The 22,204-nt window shown below is 39.6% G+C and overlaps 1 protein-coding gene across 8 annotated transcripts in view; it reads left to right on the top strand.

Moving 5' to 3' along the window:
* Positions 1-22,204, top strand: part of mpp7a (MAGUK p55 scaffold protein 7a) — a 431,085-nt gene that overhangs the window by 223,218 nt on the left and 185,663 nt on the right. For all 8 annotated transcript variants that reach the window (XM_072576030.1, XM_072576036.1, XM_072576032.1 and 5 more), the window contains one exon: positions 14,340-14,417. In XM_072576030.1, the coding sequence (XP_072432131.1) occupies positions 14,340-14,417 (78 nt within the window). The remainder of the gene's footprint in view (positions 1-14,339; positions 14,418-22,204) is intronic.

Genomic DNA, 22,204 nt, shown 5'->3' with positions numbered 1-22,204 from the left:
AGTTGATGCCAGGCCAATTATTAAATTACTTTAGTGATTGATAGATTGCTATTAACCATATTTATTCGCGAATGTAGGACAAACGATAGGTGTGTGGCTTTCGATCACAGACTGGACATGATCTCATTGAATAGTGGGACACACTTAAGGCACTACATATCCTATTCCTGTTCCTAATCTGGTATTGCCTTCTAATTTAGATGCTGTTTCGCACGTCATCCTGCTATAAATAATCCTTCAAATTTTCCACGTTTGGATCTTTGTGCAATGTTATGTGCCTCAATGTTAAGTGTTATGTAATGCCCCAGTGAAGTGTCTTGGAACAAGTTCACTTTGTTAAAGATGCTTTATATGTGCAAGTTATTGCACTCCGATTTGTAATAATGAGGCAACAATACCATTTCACATGATCCTTGTGGCCTTGTAAAAAGCACGTACAGTGTGCATCTGATTTTGTATTCAAAGAAAGATCAAATCCCTCTGCTTAACTCTATTGTATTCTGCTGTCCATTACTGAGCTTTATGGATCACTGGATATTTTCAGCTAACTGATTTCATCAAACGAACATTGTGGAAGATATTTTGATGAGGTACTATGTTTTTGAAGACTTTTTCAGTTGATTGCTAAGAAATTCCATATTCCAAATCCTGAAGTCTTCCACCTCAAAAGTTAAAATAAACACATTGTAACTACACTATATTTGTGATCTCACAAATGACACAAATACATTTGTTAATTTTACCTTCAGACTTGTCTATTGTGGATCCTGAACACCTCATTATTAATAATCATCTCGTCTACATGTGAAACTAGATACTCTTCAACAAACACAGATGGGAAATATACACGGGTCAAAATAATCTGTCTAGCAGAATGTTGAAAAGTATGTTTCCTTGATCAAGTTTCATTTTTGTGCAGAAATACAATATTGCTGTATAATCTGTTATAAGCCATTTTACCATATGTTTAGTTAAACGATTGACTACTTTTATCCACTTGCTTCCATAGCATGGTGCCAGTGAACATTTGTGCTTTTTAAGAGACCTTTTGATTGAGTGAGAGTCATTCGAGTTAGTCAGCATGGAAACTGACCCTTTGGTCCAACTTGACCATGCTAACCAGATATCCTAAACTGATGTAGTCTCATTTGCTAGTACTTGGCCCATATCCTCCTCAACCCTTCCTAATCATATACCCATCCAGGTGCCCTTTAAATGTTGTACTTGTACCCACTTCCACCAACTCTTGACAGCTTGTTCTGGACATAACCACTCTCTGCATGAAAAAGTTGCTCCTCAGGTGCCTTTTAAATCTTACCCTTGTCAACCTCTAGTTTTGGACTCTCCTATTCTTGGCTATTCATCCTATCTATGCCTGTCATGATTTTATAATTTTCTATAGAGTCACCTCTCAGCCTCCGATGCTCCAGGGAAAGAGTCACAGCTTTTTCAGCCTTTCCTTTTAACTCAAACGCTCCATTCTTGGCAACGTCCTTTTAAATCTTTTCTGAACCCTTTCAAGTTTCTCAACAGCTTTCCTATAACAGGGAGACTTGAATTGGCTGCAGTATTCTAAGCATAACCTCACCAATGTGCTGTACTGTTGCAACACAACATCCCAACTCCTTTACTCAGTGCACTGACCAGTGAAGGTACGCATGCCAAACATAGCCTTTACCACTCTACACACCTGTGACTCTACTTTCAAGCAATAGTGCTCCTGCACTTCAAGGCCTCTTTGTTTGGCAACGTTCCAAGAGCCTGATCATTACATGTATATGTCCTGCCCTGGTTTGCCTTACCAAAATGCAATACTTCACGTTTATGTAAATTAAACACCATCTGAAAATCCGCTGCCCATCTGCAAACTTACTAACCATGCCTCCTATATTCATCTCCAAAGGATTTATATAAATCTTGAAAAGCAATGGATCCAGCACCAATCTTTGTGACATGGCACTGGTCACTGGCCTCCAGACCAAAAAACTTTCCTCTCCCACCACCTTCTGTCTCCTACCTCTAAGCCAATTTTGTATCCAACTGGCTAACTCTCCCTGGATTCCAGGTGATCCAATCTTGCTAATCAAGATGAGAGTGGTGCTGGAATAATCGGTCTACCATGCAGAATCTTGTCGAGCGCTTTACTGAAGTCCATATAGATCACTCTGCCCACATCAGTCATCTTTGTTACTTCTTCAAAAAACTTAATCAAGTTTGTGAGACACAATTTCCCACGCATGAACAATGTTGACTATCCCCAATTGGTCTTTGCCTTCCAAATACATCTAAATCCTGTTCATCAGAATCCCCTCCAACAATATATCCACAACTATTGTAGGGCTGACTGGTCTATAGTTCCTTGGCTTTTCCTTTGTACCTTTCTTAAACATTGGTACCACATTAGCCATTTACAGCCTTTCAGTACTGCACCCATGGCTATTGATAATATAAGTGTCTCAGATGTGAACATTGCTTGTATTTGTAGTCAGAAAATGCTCCCTTCGTGAAATGCTGTAGTCCAAGTCTCTTAGATGTACCCAGAGTGCTATAGTGATGGTAATGCCATGGGTACTGGTTAGATCCTTTCTCTTTTTGGGAGTGATAATTGTCCAGCGTTAGTGCGTCACAAGCAAGAATGACAAGGACTGCTTCAGCACTCGACACCGCACTCATGAACTGTCCTACCTGTCCATCTTCCTTCCCACCTATCCATTCCACTCTCCTCTCCAACCTATCACCATTACCCCCATCTAAGACTGACTTAGCACAAAGGAAGATGGTTGTGGTTGCTGTAGGTCAATTACTTCTGTCCCAGAAGTTTGTTGCAGGAGCTCTTCATGGTAGTGCCCTAGCCCAAACATTTCAGCTGCTTCATGAATGAATTGCCCTCCAAGAAAAGGTCAGAGGTGGGGATACCTCATTCTCTCTGGACTACCATCTACCTATCGCACTCTCAGCTATCTTCCCCAGCCCCTCCCCACTTCTATTTATCTCCCCACCCCCTTGGCTCACAGGCCTCATTCCTGATGAAGGGCTCTTGCCTGAAATGTCAATTCTCCTGCTGCTTGGATGCTGCCTGACCTGCTGTGCTTTTCCAGCACCACACTCTCGACATTGCTTCGGTATCTGACGTGTCATGATGCTACTGAATATTGCAATCTGCAACAAACATCCCCACTTTTGAAATAAAAAGAGAAATTGCTGGAGAAGCTCAGCAAGTCTCACAGCATCTGTGGAGGGAAAGCAGAGTTAATGTATCAGATCCAGTGACCCTACTTCAGAACTGGTAGTAGTGAGGAAAAGGTGATATATCTGCAGAAGTGGGATGTAGTGAGGGGTTGTGGTGAAGAGGAGTGAGAGCTGATCTGTCAAGATGGAGTCCAGAGAGAATGAGGTGTCCCCACCTCTGACCTTTTCTTGGAGGGCAATTCATTCATAAAGCAGCTGAAATGTTTGGGCTAGGGCACTACCATGAAGAGCTCCTGCAACAAAGTTCTGGGACAGAAGTAATTGACCTACAGCAACCGCAACCATCTTCTTTTGTGCTAAGTAAGTCTCCAAAGAGTGAATAGTCTTCTTTATACCTGATGACTCCAGGTTTGCTCAGATTCCTTGCTGCCATACTCACCCAAAAGGCTGCCTTGATGTTAGATGCATCACTCCTCAACTTGAATTCGTCTGTTTTGACATTAATTGGGCCAAAACGTTCAAGAGGTTAGAACACATGTCTCTCGCAAAACCCAAAGCAGGCATTGGTGAATGATGTATTAGTGCCTCTTGATTTTATTTCCCTAATCAATCTGTTCAGATATGTTATTAAACATCTCTGCAACAGGTAACACTTGAATCCAGGCCTCTTGGCCCAGAGGTAGGGATACTACCAGTGCACCTTCAGAGACCCCTCTAGATAGCCTTGCTGATCAAATCCATTACTTTCATGATCAAGAACAAACTGCTGTGGGGTAGTAATTACATAAATTGGATTTGTCTTATTGTGGGCCAGTCAAACCTGGGCAATTTCCACAATGTAGGGTAGATGACAATGTTATAACTCCTGGAACTGCTTGGCACTGGGTGTGGCAAGTTCTGTCTTCAATAAGTCTTCAATACCACTGGAATATTGTCAGGACCCATACCCTTTTTGTAATCTGTGCATTCAGCTGTTTCTTGATATTAGATCATATGATTGGCTGAAAACTGGCATCTGCATGTCAGGAGGCCAGGCTGAATCGTCCATTTTGCCCTGCTGGATTATCTTTTGTTTTGATGTTCTGAGTTCACCCATCATTGAAGATTGAGATATTTTGGGCTTATAAACGGATGATTAATTGTCCACCACCATTCATCATTAAGTAGCAAGACTGCAGAGCTTAGATCCGATCAGTTGCTTGTGCGATCGCTTCCTGGAGGAACTTCCCTTATTTGAAAAGGCTGTGCAGGCATGTGCGACAGAGGTTTAACATGCTAGCAGCTCATATTCAGGTTTTTTCATTTAAATAGAACAGCTTTCAAAAACTGTGTTACTGGAAATATTGTGAATTGATTTTAAATGTTGTTTACATGAATGTTTGTTGTCTCGAGGAATTAAGGGCTACGGGGAGAATGCTGGTAAGTGGAGCTGAAATGCGCATCAGCCATGATTGAATGGCGGAGTGGACTCGATGGGCCGAATGGCCTTACTTCCACTCCTATGTCTTATGGTCTTATGTTGGTTCATAGTTGACATATACAATAAGATTTGATAAGGTAATATATATGGTCCGAATCTTGGTCTTGATTTCAAAATTGTCTCCAATGTCATTGTTGAACCTTGAGTTTTGACAGGCATTTTCATCAACTTTCTTCGCTACAACAATACATGTGTTTGACTGTTTGAATTTTACTGATCAGTCCTGTGTCTTGCCTTTCTCACACCTCATATATGTACTCGCTGGAAAAGTTCATTTTCCCAACCACTGTTGTCTGTCACTTTCATATTGCTTATGGAATTGAATTTAGAAATTTTATTAGATAGATCTTATATCTATGGGAGTTTGAAATTACTTATGCTTCACACAGGTGTTCAGCTTTGACTCCTTTTTGTAATTGCAAAGACAGTTGATTTATATCTGTCTGATTCAAAGGTTTACGTTAACTACAGGATGTCTTGCTTGAAACTTTCCAGCTTGATGTTGTGAACTTTTGCTGTGAGCACAGGTCTAAACGGCTTTCTGCATGAGTAGATTACTAGTGGCTGAAATGCTGGCTAAACTTTGAGCAGGAGCAAACTCCCATGGCAGGAGCAAACAAAACATTCTGCCATGTCATAATTGAAGTTGACATTATTAACAGACAACTTGTTATGAATATTTGAAAATATATGTGAAGATGTCCTTTGCAAATGTGAAGGGTTATTTGGGGAGAGACTGGAAAGTGGTGTTTAAGAAAAACACAGAAATCTGCCACGATTGTATTGAATGGTGGAGCAGACTTGAGGATCTAATTGACGACTCCTGCTGCCTTATGATCTTACCAATCCACATTCAAATCTATAATTGGAGATGTTATCTGGGCTTGGTAGTATCTGAATATCTCCACCTAACAGAGGTTTGATATCATATACACCAGAGGTTGACTGGATTTATGGATGCTGATTTTCACAGCTTCCGACAGAAGGATACAATCCTAGAACATTGTAAAAGTAATATTGCAAAATTTTCTGCCTTGCTGCCTCTCCCAGTCTGCACTTTGTGTTGAGCCTTCACAAGGGTAATCCAGTGAAAATGAGACTGTAGTCCTGCAAAGCCATTTGCTCTTGAAATCATCAAAATTACAGAACTTCACATGTAGTAAAAGGCTCTGCACAGGGAGTTGAGTGGTGTATTCAGCAGTACATGGTGCTATATAATTGAAATGGGAATTGTGGGTTGTCTAAAGAAACTAGATTTTTCTGAGTAAGAATAAATTCATCCAAATTGTTTACTGCTGAAGCAGTCTTATTTCTTGCTATTGGTTCGGAGGATATACGTTTTTGTTATTTTTGAGATATCTTTGAGATATCCTGTATTATTTTAAAATATCTGGTAATGTTTTGAAAAATATTCTGTTTTTACTTTTCAGATATTATTTAATTGTGACTTGTTTTTAATCTTTCAAACAATATTTTCCAGTGAGAAACTATTTAAGAATTCTCCTGGACTGTGATTCATTTTGACATGTGATGCAATGACTGGACTCCCTCTGTTTGGACTAAGTTAACTTCTTTTCAGTATAGTCGATACAAGATCCTTTTAGGATTTGTGGCGGCTTTCCTGTGTTAGATATTGCATAATCCATGTCATTTGCTCCCTCTTCCAACTCATGATGTTGCTTAAGGATGTGACACTAGAAGCATCACATTTGAAGACGAGAAAGACTTGTAAAGATCTTTTTATTCAAGAAATCCTCACATTTTGTAATGTTACTGTACAGTTTGTTACAATGTTCTATTTTACCATGTAGATTTTTTCTGAAAACAAACATTTATTGGTTTATTTCTGGCACTTGAACAGAACAACTATAAGCAAAAACCATGGCGCATGAAATTGAAAAAGTTTCTAAATTTTGGCAGGTACATATTAAAATAGTAGAAATTGCTGACATTGTTACTTTGGAATACATTTTCTAACCGCCAGGTATTTTCCAGATTAAGATAATGTGTTGGCTTTCTTGCTGAAAATATTGAATAGATTTCCAATTCTTTTTATTTGGCAAAGTTCTTTTTTCTTAACTAGCAGGAATGTTGATGTGTTTATCCAGCAGCCATTTTTTATTAAGTGCTATTTTGAGTCCAGCCATCTCCGTTCCCTGAGTCTCAAAATACTTTGCAAATTGATATTTATTCACAGGCATCAGTTAATTTTCTTTCTGGCATTCTGCTGAACATAGTTTGTTTAAGTTGTGAAAAATTACATTTTCCGTTCTTTGTATGTGTGTGATTTTCACTGGAATGTGGATTTTAGACTCTGTCAAAAATGATCTACATCATACCCATGGACGTGCGACCCTTATACATATCTTGCAGGCTCTCAGCTTTTTTCCTCTCCAACAGACCCATCCAGTATTCCCCACCCCAAATAATATCCTCCGCCTCACTGAATTAGTCCTCACTCTCAATAACTTGTCCTTCAACTCTTCGTACTTGCTCCAAATCCAGGGGGTGGTCATGGGGATTTGCATAGGCCCTAGCTACACCTACTTCTTTGTCAGTTATATTGAACAGACCCTCTTAAGTATGTACAGTGGTACCGTTCCCCAGCTCTTCTGCCATTACATCGATGACTGCTTCGGTGCTGCATTCTGCACCCACGCTGAACTGGAGCAGTTCATCAACTTTGCCAGCAAATTCCACTTTGCCCTCAAAATCATTTGGTCTATATCAGACACCTCCCTCCCCTTCCTTGACCTCTGTTTCCATCTCTGGTGACAGTTTATGGATCGGCATTTACTATAAACACACGGACTCCCATAGCTACCTGGACCACATCTCATCCCATCACCTATCCTGCTAAACCTCCATCCCATTTTCCCAATTCCTCTGTTTCCATCACATCTGCTGTAACAAGGAGACGTTCCATTTCCGAACATCCCAGATGTCCACCTATTTCCAACAAGCTACCTACTTCATTCAGATAGCCCTCCAACGCACCACCTCCATTACCCACTCCACTGCTCTAAACAACTGCTCTGCACCAAAACATAATAAAAATAGGCCCCCCTCATCCTCACTTTCCACCCCACCAGCCTCTTTTTATGTCTATACCTTTTCCTTAGTTGTTTTGTTTTCTGCCCTTTACCATCAACTGGTTAATAATCATAAACTCATAAAATAGTTCAGAAAAGAATGTGGCCATTCTGTCTGTTGAGTTTACTTCAGCTCTCTGTTTTAGATTAGATTAGATTACGTTACGTTACAATGTGGAAACAGGCCTTTCGGCCCAACAAGTCCACACCGACCCGCCGAAGCGTAACCCACCCATACCCCTACATTTACCCCTTACCTAACACTACGGGCAATTTAGCATGGCCAATTCACCTGACCTGGACATCGTTGGACTGTCGGAGGAAATCGTAGCACCCGGAGGAAACCCACGCGGACACGGGCAGAACGTGCAAACTCCACACAGTCCTGAGCTTTTTTCCACAGGGCCTGAGGCGGGAATTGAACCCGGGTCTCTGGTGCTGTGAGGCAGCAGCTCTCCAGATCAGTCCAGTTTAATCCCAACTTGCCAGACACTGCTACATTTCTTACTTCAAGCATTCATTTAAATCTCTTTTAAAATCACTGTTGAATCAAATCAATCACTGTAACAACAGGAAACGATATTTATGGTAGTGTCTTTAATGCTGGAGCTCACCGGAGCTTTGTCAGTAAAAATAGAACTGCACCACTAGAGGGCATTTTAGGTAATACTGGATTCGTGGTGCTGGAAGAGCACAGCAGTTCAGGCAGCATCCAACGAGCAGCGAAATCGACGTTTCGGGCAAAAGCCCTTCATCAGGGCTTTTGCCCGAAACGTCGATTTCGCTGCTCGTTGGATGCTGCCTGAACTGCTGTGCTCTTCCAGCACCACTAATCCAGTATTTGGTTTTCAGCATCTGCAGTCATTGTTTTTACCTTGGCATTTTAGGTAAGATGACCAAATATTTGGTGAAATGCTTGAAAGGAGAAATGTAAAGGAGAAAGATAGAGAGGCATAGATGGGGTATGCCAGAGCTTGGAAGTTTTTTATGGTCATTTAAGCGGGCATTGGACAAGCATATGGAGGTTATTGGGCTCGTGTAGGTTAGGTCGGCTTCGGTCGGTGCAACATCGAGGGCCGAAGGGCCTGTACTGCGCTGTATTTTTCTATAAAACTTAAGACCTAGTCACCCAGGGTGAAGCAGTTAACAGCAGGGGCACTCAGAAACCAGAATAAGATGGATAGTTGTATAGCCAGAGGAGATGGCAGAGGTAGGCAAGGGTGAGGCAATGAAGGCGTTTGAAAAAATTTTTTTATGTGGATTCCAAATCCTAACCACTTATTCCACACAGTTTTTATTTCTTACGTTTCTACTAGTTATTGACCAAATGTTACATTTCAAACACTATTTTGACCACTGTCAAGAGATCCTACTTACACATCTGCAACACACCCCATCTCAGTCGCACAGTCGCCAAAACCCCTGCTTGATTTCTCTTATATGTTTCACATTACCTACCAACCTGTGAACTCCATAAAGTATGAATCATTGAAAAATCTACTTCCTGCATCCTGGCCTCAACTTCGGCAAAGGCTTTCTGCTGCCCAGTCATTACGCCTACTTGATACGACCCTGCAGAATCCCCATCGCAGCACACTTCAAAGGAATAACCCAGGAGAACGCATTTTGTACTGGGCTATTCCATTATGCCTGGAACTGTCTAAAAGCGTTCTTTTAAATTAGAGATTTTGAATGCTCTCAGTTAAATTAAGTACAGTATTGTAGTTGATCAGGAATATGCTGGGGGACAATTTAGATTTAAAGTCAAGACAACACATGTTTAGACTATTACATAAATAGTCAAACTCCTGAGTAACTATTTAACAGACTCCATGCTTACCTTAGGTTTCCCCAGACCCGTTACACCTCATCCCTTGCCTGACCTGACTCAAACCCCCACCTCAAGGCAGACCCACCTTGACACCCTGCTGTTTGGCCCAGTCAGATATTTATGCTGTTGTATCCAGCTGGCATTCTAAGTATGTGACACCCTAACCCTGCCTACCTGGATCTTACCCTGGACCTTACCACCTCCCCACCAGAGACCCTATTAACTAGGCACCTTACCTCCCACCCAGCTACCACCATCTGGCCTCCTGTCCCTGGCACCCAATCTCCTTTCCACCTGGTATTTGCCTTAGCTGGTATCCTGCTACCCTACTAACTGGGCACCCTTCTTGGTTTGCACCATATCCCCTGTAGTACCATAACTTATCTATTGTACTTGTGTGGTTCTAGTAATGGTTTGACAGCAGCTTCAAAGTGGCTGTCCACATCTTTAAATTTCAAAATATAGCAGCTGGGTGCTCTGAAAAGGATGCACAGTTGCATTCCTCTGACAGTTCTGCTCTATGGATCTTAAATAAATCTGTGTTGAGTGATCATTTGTGGTGAGAACTTTAATTCTTAAGAAGTGCAGTTGACTGTAGCAGAGTTTCATGAAGGTATCCAAGATTAAGCTGCATTCATATCACCAAGCTGTTCAAATAGCCAATTAGATTTCAAGAACACTCAGGCAACCAACTGAGAAGAGAAAATTGTGAATACTCAATGATTTTTTAAAAAGTGTTTGCAGATTGCAAAGTAAAGAATATCGCTTTAACAGAGCAGTTGAGGCCTAAATTGAAATATTGTGGCTCTAGTCAAGAGTGTGGTGCTGGAAAAGCAGGTCAGGCAACATCCGAGGAGCAGGAGAATCGACGTTTTGGGCATAAGCCCTTCATCAGGAATGAGGCTCTTCCTGATGAAGGTTTTATGCCCGAAACATTGATTCTCCTGCTCTTCGGGTGCTGCCTGACCTGTGCTTTTCCAGTGCCCCACTCTCCACTCTGATCTCCAACATCTGCAGTCCTCACTTTTTCTTTGATTGTGATCTTAAATAATATTTAATTCCCTTAAAAGTATCTCATAATTAATGATATTAGAGACATTTAACAACATTCCTTGATGTAAATGTGTATACCTCTATTCTTGATATGTGACTCCAAACCCACAGAAAGGTGGTTGATTGTTAACTATCCACTCGGTAATTACGGGTTGGTAATAAATGCTGGCCTAGCTAAAGACACCCACATCTCATGAGTGAATTTTAAAAAGTATCAGCAGTCAGATATACTTGCCACATTGATTTCATTGGTGGGGAGTGCTTTTGGTCCACTGTGTAGCCTGAAGCAGACGAAGCAATTAATGACCACAACTTCAGAAGTTTATTCAATGGCAAGAAGCGAGCACAGACTCAGAGTCTTACAGCACAGAAAAAAATCCTTGGGTCCTACTTGTTCATGTTGACTAGATATCCCAAAGTAAAACACATCCCATGTGCCTGTACTTAGTGCATGTGTCTCTGAATCTTTCCTATTCATGTACCTGTCCAAATGTCTTGTAAGTGTTGTAATTGTACTGGCAGTTCATTCCATACATGAAAAGGCAAGAGTTTGATGAAAGATGATGTCTGTTATCTTAATTGATGGTGATTGCAGGCACTTAATCACTCTGAATTGATAGTTTTCCTGATTTTGATCTAAAGTTACTGCTGTATTCTTTGTGAAGAAGTTGCACCTCTGGTCCCTTTTATATCTTGCTCCTGTCACCTTAAAATTATGACTTTGAGTTTTGTACTCCCCTATCCTAGTGAAGATAAAAACCTTGGCTGTTCATCTTAACTATGTTCCTCATGATTTTATAAACCTCTTTAAGGTCACTCCTCAACCTCCTGTCCTCCAGTGAAAAAAGCCCCAGCCTATCCAGCGCCTCCTTATAACACAAACCCTGCAATCCCGGTAACATCCATGTAAATCTTTTCTGCACTCTTCCCAATTTTTTTAAGCAAGGTGTCATGCTAAGATTTTCACTGCATTTTTGATATTCATTCATGGGATATGGGTGTCTCTGGCTGAGCCAGCATTTATTGCCCAGACCTAATTGCTTAAAGGGTAGTTAAGAGTCAACCACATTCTGTGGGTCTTTAGTCACATGTAGGCCAGATCAGGTACAGAAAGCAGCTTCCTTCCCTGAAAGATATTAGTGAAGCAGATGGGCTTTTCCTGAAAATCAGCAATGTTTTCATGGTTATCATTAGACTCTTAATTCTAGATTTTTATTGAATTTAAACTTCACCATCTGCCATGGTGGGATTTGAACCCAGGGCTCCTGAAAGTTACCTATGTCATTGGATTAATAATCTATTGATAATGCTTTAATCAAGCAATTTAAAACTCATTCATTTCTACCAAAAGCTAAAGAGATCATATCCAAAGGAACAATGACACCAAGCACTGATCGGGTTTTTCACAGTGATCTGGGCCATAAAGTGAACTTGAGTGGATGGTGAGCATAATTGAATTCTGGCACCACAAAGATTAGGAAGGAAAGTGACTAAGTGTCAGAGATGTGTTTGTTCATGATCAAATTCAAACTACTTGTGTCTGCATGAAGGGTATGATTGAGTGAGTGCAAGTGCACAGAGAATTTTAAGACCATGGGAATGCCCATTGCTCCCCTTGAGTTTGCTCCACATTTACTAAGATTGTGGCTGGTGTGATGTTGGCTACAGTTCAGTTCCCTGCCGTGCAAGAACGTGATCAGATTCAATGAAGAACCTCAAAAATATTTGCAAAGGGCAACTTGGAAGTATTACCATTATTTGCTATTTTTGATCTCTGTGCTTGACATAGTATTGTAAATGACTCATCCAAGTTTATCAAGAAAATAATGGGCAGCTATCAAATGGCCATTAAGAAGCAAGAATTTCATGATTCAAGAAGTTGTGAACTCAAATGGAACCTGTTCAAGAAAAGAAGTGCAATTGGAATGAGCAGATTTGGTGGCAGAACCTTTTTCCAGGCTTAATTGTTGGATCGGCTTAAGAAACCAGACAGTTGATGTGATTCCAGTCTTTGCGAGAACATTCCTCGGTATTACAGCTCAATTAGTTTGACATGTTATGATATTAAAATACTTTTACACTTACATGTTTTCTTCCAAACATCATTTTTTTTCGAATAAAGGAAGAAATATTGGGTGAAATTTAGGTTTACGCTCTGTAAGAGTAAGATCAATAATTCCAAGCCAAATGTTTATTTGAAGCAAATATAATTTCTAAAAGCAAGAATTTGGGAATACAGCAGTAACTTTATATCAAAATCAGGAAAACTGTCAATTCAGAGTGATTAAATGTCTGTGATCACCATCAATTAAGATAATAGACATCATCTTTCAACAAACTCTTGGCTTTTCACTTAAATTTGCTTGCCTTTTCATGTCTCCTGCTTTAGAATTTTTCACTCCAGCTTCCTGGCATGTGAAACCCTGAGTGAATAATACACCAGAATGACTAACTCGCTTTGTTGTGTTCAACATTTCAATTATGTGACCTCAAGCAAAGTTTTCTTTCCTGAAAAATAGCCCAAAATATAGCTGATATTTTCAAGCTTTCCATGTTAATTGTATCATCTGTGTGTATCAACAAAAATCCCAGATTCTCTGTAGGGAGTACCTGATTTATTTTTGATGGAGATCAACAGCAGTAAGTAGTAGTTCAATCCAGCAGCTGAAAAGAGGAGACATGCCAGAAGAGAGATTTAGCTCCAGATGGTTCACAGCTTGGGATGAAACAAGAGCCAATGTTCAATGATGGTATAGAGGGATACTATAATGGTAGAAACACTTGAGATCTGGTCTAGCTCGGATCAGCTGTTCCTAATGAATTGCCAGACATGCTTTAATTTGCGCAAAATGCAACAAACACAAGATAAAGTTAATTCAAAGTATTTTATCTAAACTTAATGTGCCTGTGGGATTTTGATACAGGTATCTTCATTTTTATTAGGTATTATCATCTGTAGAAATGTGCAAATGTTACTTTGCTTGTACGTCCATTATTTACTGTATTGGCGGTGTACTTTTTTTTAGTCAGCAGTAGCAAAGACAAAAATTCTTGGGCTCCCATTAGGCAATAAATTCCAAAGCAATGAACCAGATGGTTTCAAAATATTACTACAGATGTCATCCACTGTAATGGAGCGACAGCTACGTTGCCAAAAATCTTTAGAAACACAAGTTTCAGCTCTGTTCATTCTATGGATTTTCATGATGATTCAAATGCATATATTTAATGGACTTTAAAGCTGCATTTTCTGTAAGTAGAACTTAAGTATAGAACGAAGAAACAGAAAGAAGGAGCAGGTTAAATTTATTACTTTTCAACAAGTAAAGGGCATGAAAAATAAAAGTTGGGAATTTCCAATGATTAAAAGTATGTAGTCAACACTTGAGGTGATTTCAAATGGTCCCAAAGTAATTTTGGATGGAAGTACTTTTCAATATTCTGCAACTTGTGAAATTCATTTGTGATTGTACTACATTCTTTACATTTTTTCCAGGTGATATGTATATATAAATGCTGAACTTTTATTTCCACTGGTGAAATTTATGATGAATTGCCATGATGTGTCTGACTTCTTTAGGTTTCCATGATTTTTTTTGTTTCAGCAACTTCTGTTTTTGTTCAGTAAGATTATATTGCCCTATTTCCTCCTTGCTGGATAAATTATATTAAACATTCTGTGATTACTTTCCAGATCCATGAAAAGCTGCAACAGTATGAGAGACAGAGCCCGACACCCATTCTTCAAAATGTAGCCACTTTGGCAGATGATGTAAGTGTCCTTTATTTTTGTGATGAGATCATTGGGTATGAATGCATTCAAAGTGTCTGTGTAGAATTAATAGTTCTGTGAAGTGAAGTCAGATCAGTCATTTTTTTTCCAATAGTGCTATACAATGGATTTTCTGAAACATTATTATCTATTTGTTGAGGAGTGGCAGGAGTTTGTTTAACACATTTTGTTTAACAGAAATGTTTAAAAATGAATGGCAGATTAAATTAGAAACTGAGGAGTTGCGAGAGCTGTCTCATAACAAAAGAAAAACATACAAAAATATACAAAAAATTCTATGCTAATATATAAACTGGCAGCATGGGTAAAATCATAGCAATGATGAAATAGGTTAGACATTAAATAACTGTGGTAGAACCTGTTTCATACTCCTGCTAGAGTACTTGTGTATGATTTTACTATGTTTTTTCCAAAAAAATTGTACATGCAACAAAGAATTATAAATATTACAAGTCCGAACTGAGTTTGTGCCCCATTTCTTTGAATTCGTAATACTTGATTATTGCCCATCACTAATGTTGATATTGTTGAAATATTAAAACCTTTTTTCAAGTTGAAATGCCTTCAAAATACTTCAAAAAAGAAAGATGAATTTCTTTTGTCATATTAAGTAGGAAAATGTTACTGAAACTGTATAGCACTTATGAGACTACATCTAGAGTAGCATGTACAGTTTGGTCACTTTCCTTAAGAAGGGATGTAATTGAGAAATATTCAGAGAAAGTTGACCTGACTGATTCTTAGATTGAAGGTGTAGTCTTATAAAGTAATTTTTGGCCTATTAAAATTTTGAAAACAAAAAAGTAACCTTATTGGAACATAGAAGATCCTGAGTGAAGCTGATGAGGTAATGCTGAAAGGATGTTCCTGTTTGTGAAGGACTCTAGAACTGGGGAATACAGTTCACACCTTAGGTATCTCGCAGTTAAGAACAGGCGAGAATTTTTCTCTCTGAAGATCATTAGTCTGTGTAACTGTCTTCATCAGAAAGCAGTGGAAACAGGGTCTTGGAATAAATGAGAAGCCGAGTGAGTGAGATTTTTGACAAACAAGGGATGTGAGAGTTTTAGGGATTAGACTGTGAAATGGAATTGAGGCTCCAAGCAGGTAAATCAAGATTTATGTCATGGCTTGAGGGGCCAAGTGACCTATTTCTGCTTCCAACACTTGTATCCTTGTGTGATACGTTATAATTTTAAACCTCCTCCTATGGAGACCTTGACTGTATAGCTTTATGACAATCAGTGCGGGTCTGTTAATACAATATAGAAGAATTAAAGTATTCAGGATTATGTGTTGGGTTGGAAAACTTGCCTGCCTACCTGAGATTGAGGATTTCTACCATTCAGAAGAAGAGAAACGGATATTATTTTTGAGTAAATCCCAGTGAAATGTTAGTGAGTGGATCTGTCAGATATCTAGAAATCAGATTTTATCATTGCTCCTTGGTCTTGTGGAAGGTGGACCTGTTATGTAATACCTTATTCTTCTCTAGGAATTGAATGTTGCTGGGAAAGCCAACGTTTATTATCCATCCTGAGCTGCCTTTAAGATGTTTTGCTTTCTTGGTAATTTAGGTTCTATTTGGAGTAATAGGTAGGCCAGACCAAATAAGGATGGCAGATTTCCTTCCCTTAAGGACATTAATCATGGATTTTTATGACAATCAACAATGGTTACATAGTTGTCAATAAACTAGCTTTAAACTCCATAATTTTTTTTAAGGAGTTCAAATAACTACAAATTTGAAATTTTGAACACTTCCAGAATATTTGCGTGGGGCTTGAGAGAAGACAAAAAAAAACTGCAGAAGCTTGAATCCAAGGTAGACAGGCAGGAAGTTGGAAGAACACAGCAAGCAAGGCAGCATCAGGAGGTGGAGAAGTCAACATTTCGGGTCAGGACTGAGGAGGAGAAAGGGAATTCAGAAATAAAAAGAAGTAGTCAATGTTTTGGGGTTACCTTTCTTCAGGACTGGGAGTCGTGGCAAGGGGAGCTGCAGATAAAGTGAAGAGGTGGGGGAAGGTTTTGGGTGGGGAGAAGGGCAGAGTGGTGAGGTGGGGATAGGCGAACATAAGTAAAGGGTGCAACCTGGTTGGTCGATGGGAGGAATAAATCCAGTTGGTAGCTGGAAGAAAGGGCCAGTCGGAGGATTGGAAGGGAGTCTAGGGCTGGGAAGGGAGGTTATGTGAAATTGGAGAACTCAATGTTGAGTCCTCCAGGCTGTAGGCTGCCCAGGAGGATGATGAGGTGTTATTCCTCCAACTTGCAGACTGATTCACTGTGGCAATGGAGGAGACCGAGGATGGTCATGTCGGAATGGGAAGAGGAGTTAAAATGAGCGGTGACGGGGGTTTTGGATCGCTAGTCCATGGACATTGCATCTATGCCACTGGCTCCCTGAAATAAAAATGGAAAGCCATTCTATTTAAGAACCAACTTTCAGAGGAGCACAAGAATTCAATAGGATTTACTTTATTTCTTTTTATTTGTTGGTTACTACAGCAGCAATTTTGTTGTTCTCTCCGTTTCTTGGACACTCTTTGTTGCTCGCAGTGACTCTCCCTTTTTCTCTTTCTCTGTTACTCACCCTGTCTGTCTCTGTTGCTCCTTTCTGTCTCTCTCACTCACTCTCTCTTCTCTTTCTCACTCTCTCCCCTTACAGATCTCCTAATCCTTCTCCCCGAGCATATCATTTGGATCTGCTGCCATTGCAACCTCCATCTTCCTTCTGGTCTCTCGAGGAAGGCATTTTTTTTCGTTTTTCCTTTTTTCTGATTCTTTTGTGGTTAAAGGAGTGTGTGACATATGTTAATAAGTTTGCAGTTTGTGTTGTTGTAAATTTAAATGTGGTGGCATATTTGTTAAGGTTATTGCTGTAAAGAATTTTTTTCACAAATGTTGAGTAAGTCATTCTGGAACAGTGACCTAAGTGCACCACTTCTAAGAAGACGTGTGACCAAAAACAAGGGTTTGTGAGAATCCTGGCAGTGTTTATGGAATAAGATATTTATATGTTTGGATTTATGACCAGTTGTATAAACACATCAAAAGAACTATAAAGAGAAGCAAAGAGGCATTACAGTGTATACTCGTGTGTAGGTCAAACTGTGAAGTTGGTTTTTTAAAACTGAAATTAGGGGGTTGGCTAATATACGGGAACAAGTTTTGAGGGGCTGAAGTTCATGCTGCACCTTCTAACAATATTAACTTTTGGATAGATAGTGAACAAAGAGTAATTAGTACTGATAGACTGAGTACCAGACTGAATGAATGAATGAATCAAAATGTGCTGTCGTAAACCAAGTGTGGTCAGTAGAGTTTTAAAAGAATGAATGAATAGAGATGTGATACAGTAGAGATGAGTGGAGTTACCGGTATGAATGAATGAATGCGATTTAATGCAATATATTAGGGTTGACTTATACATGAGATATATGGAAAATATAAGATGTTTTGCCAAAAAATAAGGGGTCTACTTATAAATGAGATCGACCTATACGCAAGTATATATGTATGTGAAAAGACTGGGTCTAACATAAGGGGAAATTCTGAAGTCTTCCATGGGAACAGTAAAAAGAGGAATAGGTCCAATCCGAGACCAAAAAACGATATTTACAAATGAAGATGAGGCATAGCTGAAGTGTTAAATTAACGCTTTACAACTGAGGCAAATGTTGACCAGGCTATTGGTGATCTTAGTCTCGAGAAGAGTTTAAATTTTATCAGGAGGTGATATTAATTAAGATGTCGATACTTAGGAACACATGAACAGGAGTAGGTCATTCAGCTCATTCAGCCTGCTCTGTCATTGAGTATGATCATAGTTGATCAAACTTTCAATGCCTTTTACCTACCCCATCCCAAAACTCTGTACAGCACTGGTAATCCGAAATCTATCAATCTTTACCTGAAACATGTACAAAAACTGAGCTTCCCCAGCCCTCTGTGGTAGAGAATTCCAAATGTACACTCTCCTCATCTCAGATCTAAGCATCATCTCCTTTATTTTTAAATTTTGCCCCCTGGTCCTAGCTTCCATAACTGGGGAAACATCTGCATCAACCTGTCTATTCGTTCAAGTATTTTGTAAATTTCCACGTGATCATCTCTCATTCTTCAAAACTTTGTAGATAACAGGTCCAGTTTGCCCACTATCCCTTCATAGGACAGTTCCATCATCCTGGAAACAAGCCATGTATTATGTACAGCTAGGACCAAAGTACTAATCCTTGCAGTACCCCACAAGTCATAGCCTGCCAACACATGAATAACTCATTTATTCCTACTCTCTGCTTTTTGTCTTTTAGCCAATCATTAATCCATTACCTCCAAACCAATATTCTTTAATGTTTTTAAATAGCCTCCTTTGTGAGACTTTATCAAAATCCTTCTGAAAATCTAGGTATACTTTTTTCATCAGCTCTCGTATATCGATTTTGTTTGTAGCATTGTCAAAAAGCTTTAAGTTTATGAAACGCAGTTTCCCCATTTAGAAATCCATGCTGACCAGGTGTTTATTTACTCCATCCTTTATAGTGGATTCTCGCATTTTCTCTGCAATACATGTAAGACTGGCAGGTGTGTAGTTCTCTGTTCTCGCATACTCCCTGCTTAGTAGGTAATATTTGCTATTTTCCAAGCTGTAGGTATTATTCCAGAATTATGGAAGATAATCAACAATGCATCATCTAACTCTTTAGCCATTTCTTACTGATGCTAATTTCCTTTAATTTATCATTCTCCTGAGCCACTTGAATCGTTATTCAGAAAGCTTTCTGTAGAAGATCAGTATGAAGTTGACCAGTATTGGATGAGATTAGATTAGATTCCCCACAGTGTGGAAACAGGCCCTTCGGCCCAACAAGTCCACACTGACCCGCCGAAGCGTAACCCACCCAGACCCATTCCCCCACACCTACCCCTTCACCTAACACTACGGGCAATTTAGCATGGCCAATTCACCTGAGCTGCACATTTTTGAATTGTGGGAGGAAACCGGAGCACCCGGAGGAAACCCACGCAGACACTGGGAGAATGTGCAAACTCCACGCAGAGTCGCCTGAGGCGGGATTTGAACCCGGGTCTCTGGCGCTGCAAGGCAGCAGTGCGAGCCACTGTGCCACCGTGCCGAGATGCATACAAGGATATTGCAGGAAGTGAAAGGGAAAATTACAGAGACGATGGTAATAAGGTTGCAATCTTCCCTAGTTTTGGGGTGGTGTCAAAGGACTTAAGCATAAACTGAGCAATTATAGACCTCTTACATTAGCTTCAGTGGTGAGGAAAATGCTCTCAACAATTATTCAGGATAGAATTAATCGTCACATGGAAAAATGTGCATTACCTAGGAACAACCAGCTTGGATTTGTTACGAGAACATTATGTCTGACTAATCTGCTGGAGTTTTTGGAGGAGGCAACAGAGGGTCAGTGCGGTGTACATGGATTTCCAGAAGACATTCAACTTGTGAGAAAAATTATGGGCCATGGTATAAAAGGGGCAGTAGCAACATGGTTACAAAAGTGGCTGAGGTCGATGTGTTTGTTGATAGAATCTGTGAATGAGTGCCATGCCTCTAGGAACTCCCTGGCTGTTCTCTGTTTGGCTTGTCCTATAATAGTAGTGTTGTCCCAGTCGAACTCATGTTGCCTGTCATCTGCGTGTGTGGCTACTAAGGATAGCTGGTCGTGTCATTTCGTGGCTAGTTGGTATTCATGGATACGGATTGTTAGTTGTCTTCCTGTTTGTCCTATGTAGTGTTTTGTGCAGTCCTTGCATGGGATTTTGTACACTACATTAGTTTGTACCTGGACCCAATATACCGGCCACTGCAGCGGACAGCTGGAACTGACAACCGGAAGCGGCAGAGATAAACCACGATAAATGCTGGAAGAAACATCACAGAAGCGCTTCACAGGAGGCTCCCAATCACTGAGGATGTTACCTCGACAGAGGACGAAACATCTGCAACACAAACTCCCAGCTCGGCGAACAGAACCACAACAATGAGCACCCGAGCTACAAATCTTCTTACAAACTTTGAATTTGTAATTTTGTTCCTCATGGTTTCTTATTGGGACCTTTGATTTTCCTGATGTATGCAAATTGCCTAGATCTTAATGTGCAGGGTGCAATTTCTTTAGGTTTATGAATAACATAAAAATGTAGAGCATTATAATTTTAGAGGAAGTCAGTGTCAAACCAGAAAAAGACATGGACAATTTGAGATAGGCAGATAGGTGACAGATGAAATTTTATGCAAAGAAGCTTGAGGTGATGAACTTTGACATAAAGAACATGGATACCTACAATTGAATAAAGAGTGCACTTCTAAATGGTTTGCAAGAGCAGAGAAACCTGGGTGTATATGTGCATAAGTCATAAAATTCAGCGGATAGAAATGTTACTAAAGCTTTGAGTATTTTAGGCTTCATTAATACAAGACATAGAGTACAAGACCCAAGAGGTCATGCTGAACTTAAATAAGACACTAATTAGACTTTATCTCCAATATTGTATACAGGTCTGGGTACCATGCTTTAGAATGGATGTGAACGTATTGAAAAGAGTACAGACCTAGTTCCAGGGATGAGAAACTTCAGTAATAAGCATCATTTGGAGAAGTCGGAGTTGTTTTTGTGGTAGAGAAAAAAAAAACCCAGAGATGATTTGGTGGCATTTTTTAAATTGTGATGAGCTTTGAGAGAGTACTATTTCCTATTTGTGTAATCATTTGAGAAAAAGAAGACATGGGTTTAACATGTATTGCAAAAGAAGCAAATGTGACGTGAGTGAAATCTTTACAACACGGTGAGTAGTTAAAATAGTCTTGCAGACTCAGGTTCAAATGAGGCATTCAAGAGACTAGTAGGTTTTTATTTAAATAGAAACAATCTGTATTGGACAAAGTCGGGAAACTTGCATTAAGTCAAAATGCTTACAACTGGGGCAGATACAATAGGCCAAACAGCCGCCTCAGCACTGTCACAATTCTGTGATTAAATTATTAATTTTGGTTTGAGTTCAGAGCAGAGAATTCAGACTTCTGTTGAGAGAAATTGAGTAGAATTCAACAATTCTTAGAATTTCTCTCTGAGCAGGTTTTAATTCCTTTCCTCGCAGGTTTTTAGCTTAATCACTGGAGCAATGGTGTTGTCTTCAGTTTGCAATGTTTCCAAACCAGCTGAGTTTGGGATAGAAATCTCAAGGTTGCTAGAATTGGAAAAAGAAATGGGCTGTGTGAATTTGAAAAGTTTGTACTATCAGACTTGAAGAGGAACTATTATAAAATTGCCTCTGCAGTTCGAAAAGGAGAAACTGCAAGGAGTAAGTCAAGAGTTGACTTACTCCTGCCAATCTGTGTTTCTCTAAGTAGATTATGTTGGGAAATAAGTCAAAATTTTATTTTAATGTTTCTATCAAGCTCATTCTGACTGAAATATGTAGTTTGTTTTGTTTTCTTTCTTTTGTATAGTAAACTTGTTAACGAACACATAAATATGTTTCTACAATCAACGACCAACTTAACTAACAGAATTTTAAAAAATCTATCAAACCAGGTTTATTACTAGGATCTAACTTGTCCTGTAGTACCATCAGCCATATTTATGATACTTCTGTATTGAAACAGGAACATTGATGTAACTGGAGATAGTTAGAAAAGGGCTGGCATTTTTATAAATGTTTAAGAGAAGAACTCCGATCAATGCAGGGTCCTCAGTGGCTGTTTGAGACACACCCTCTATCCTTTACCCTTAAAAGTG

The sequence above is a fragment of the Chiloscyllium punctatum genome, chromosome 8 (genome assembly GCF_047496795.1).
Source record: "Chiloscyllium punctatum isolate Juve2018m chromosome 8, sChiPun1.3, whole genome shotgun sequence".
NCBI classification, from domain to species: Eukaryota; Metazoa; Chordata; class Chondrichthyes; order Orectolobiformes; family Hemiscylliidae; genus Chiloscyllium; species Chiloscyllium punctatum.
The sequence above is the reverse complement of the archived record's forward strand: the minus strand, read 5'-3'. Positions and strand labels throughout refer to the sequence as shown.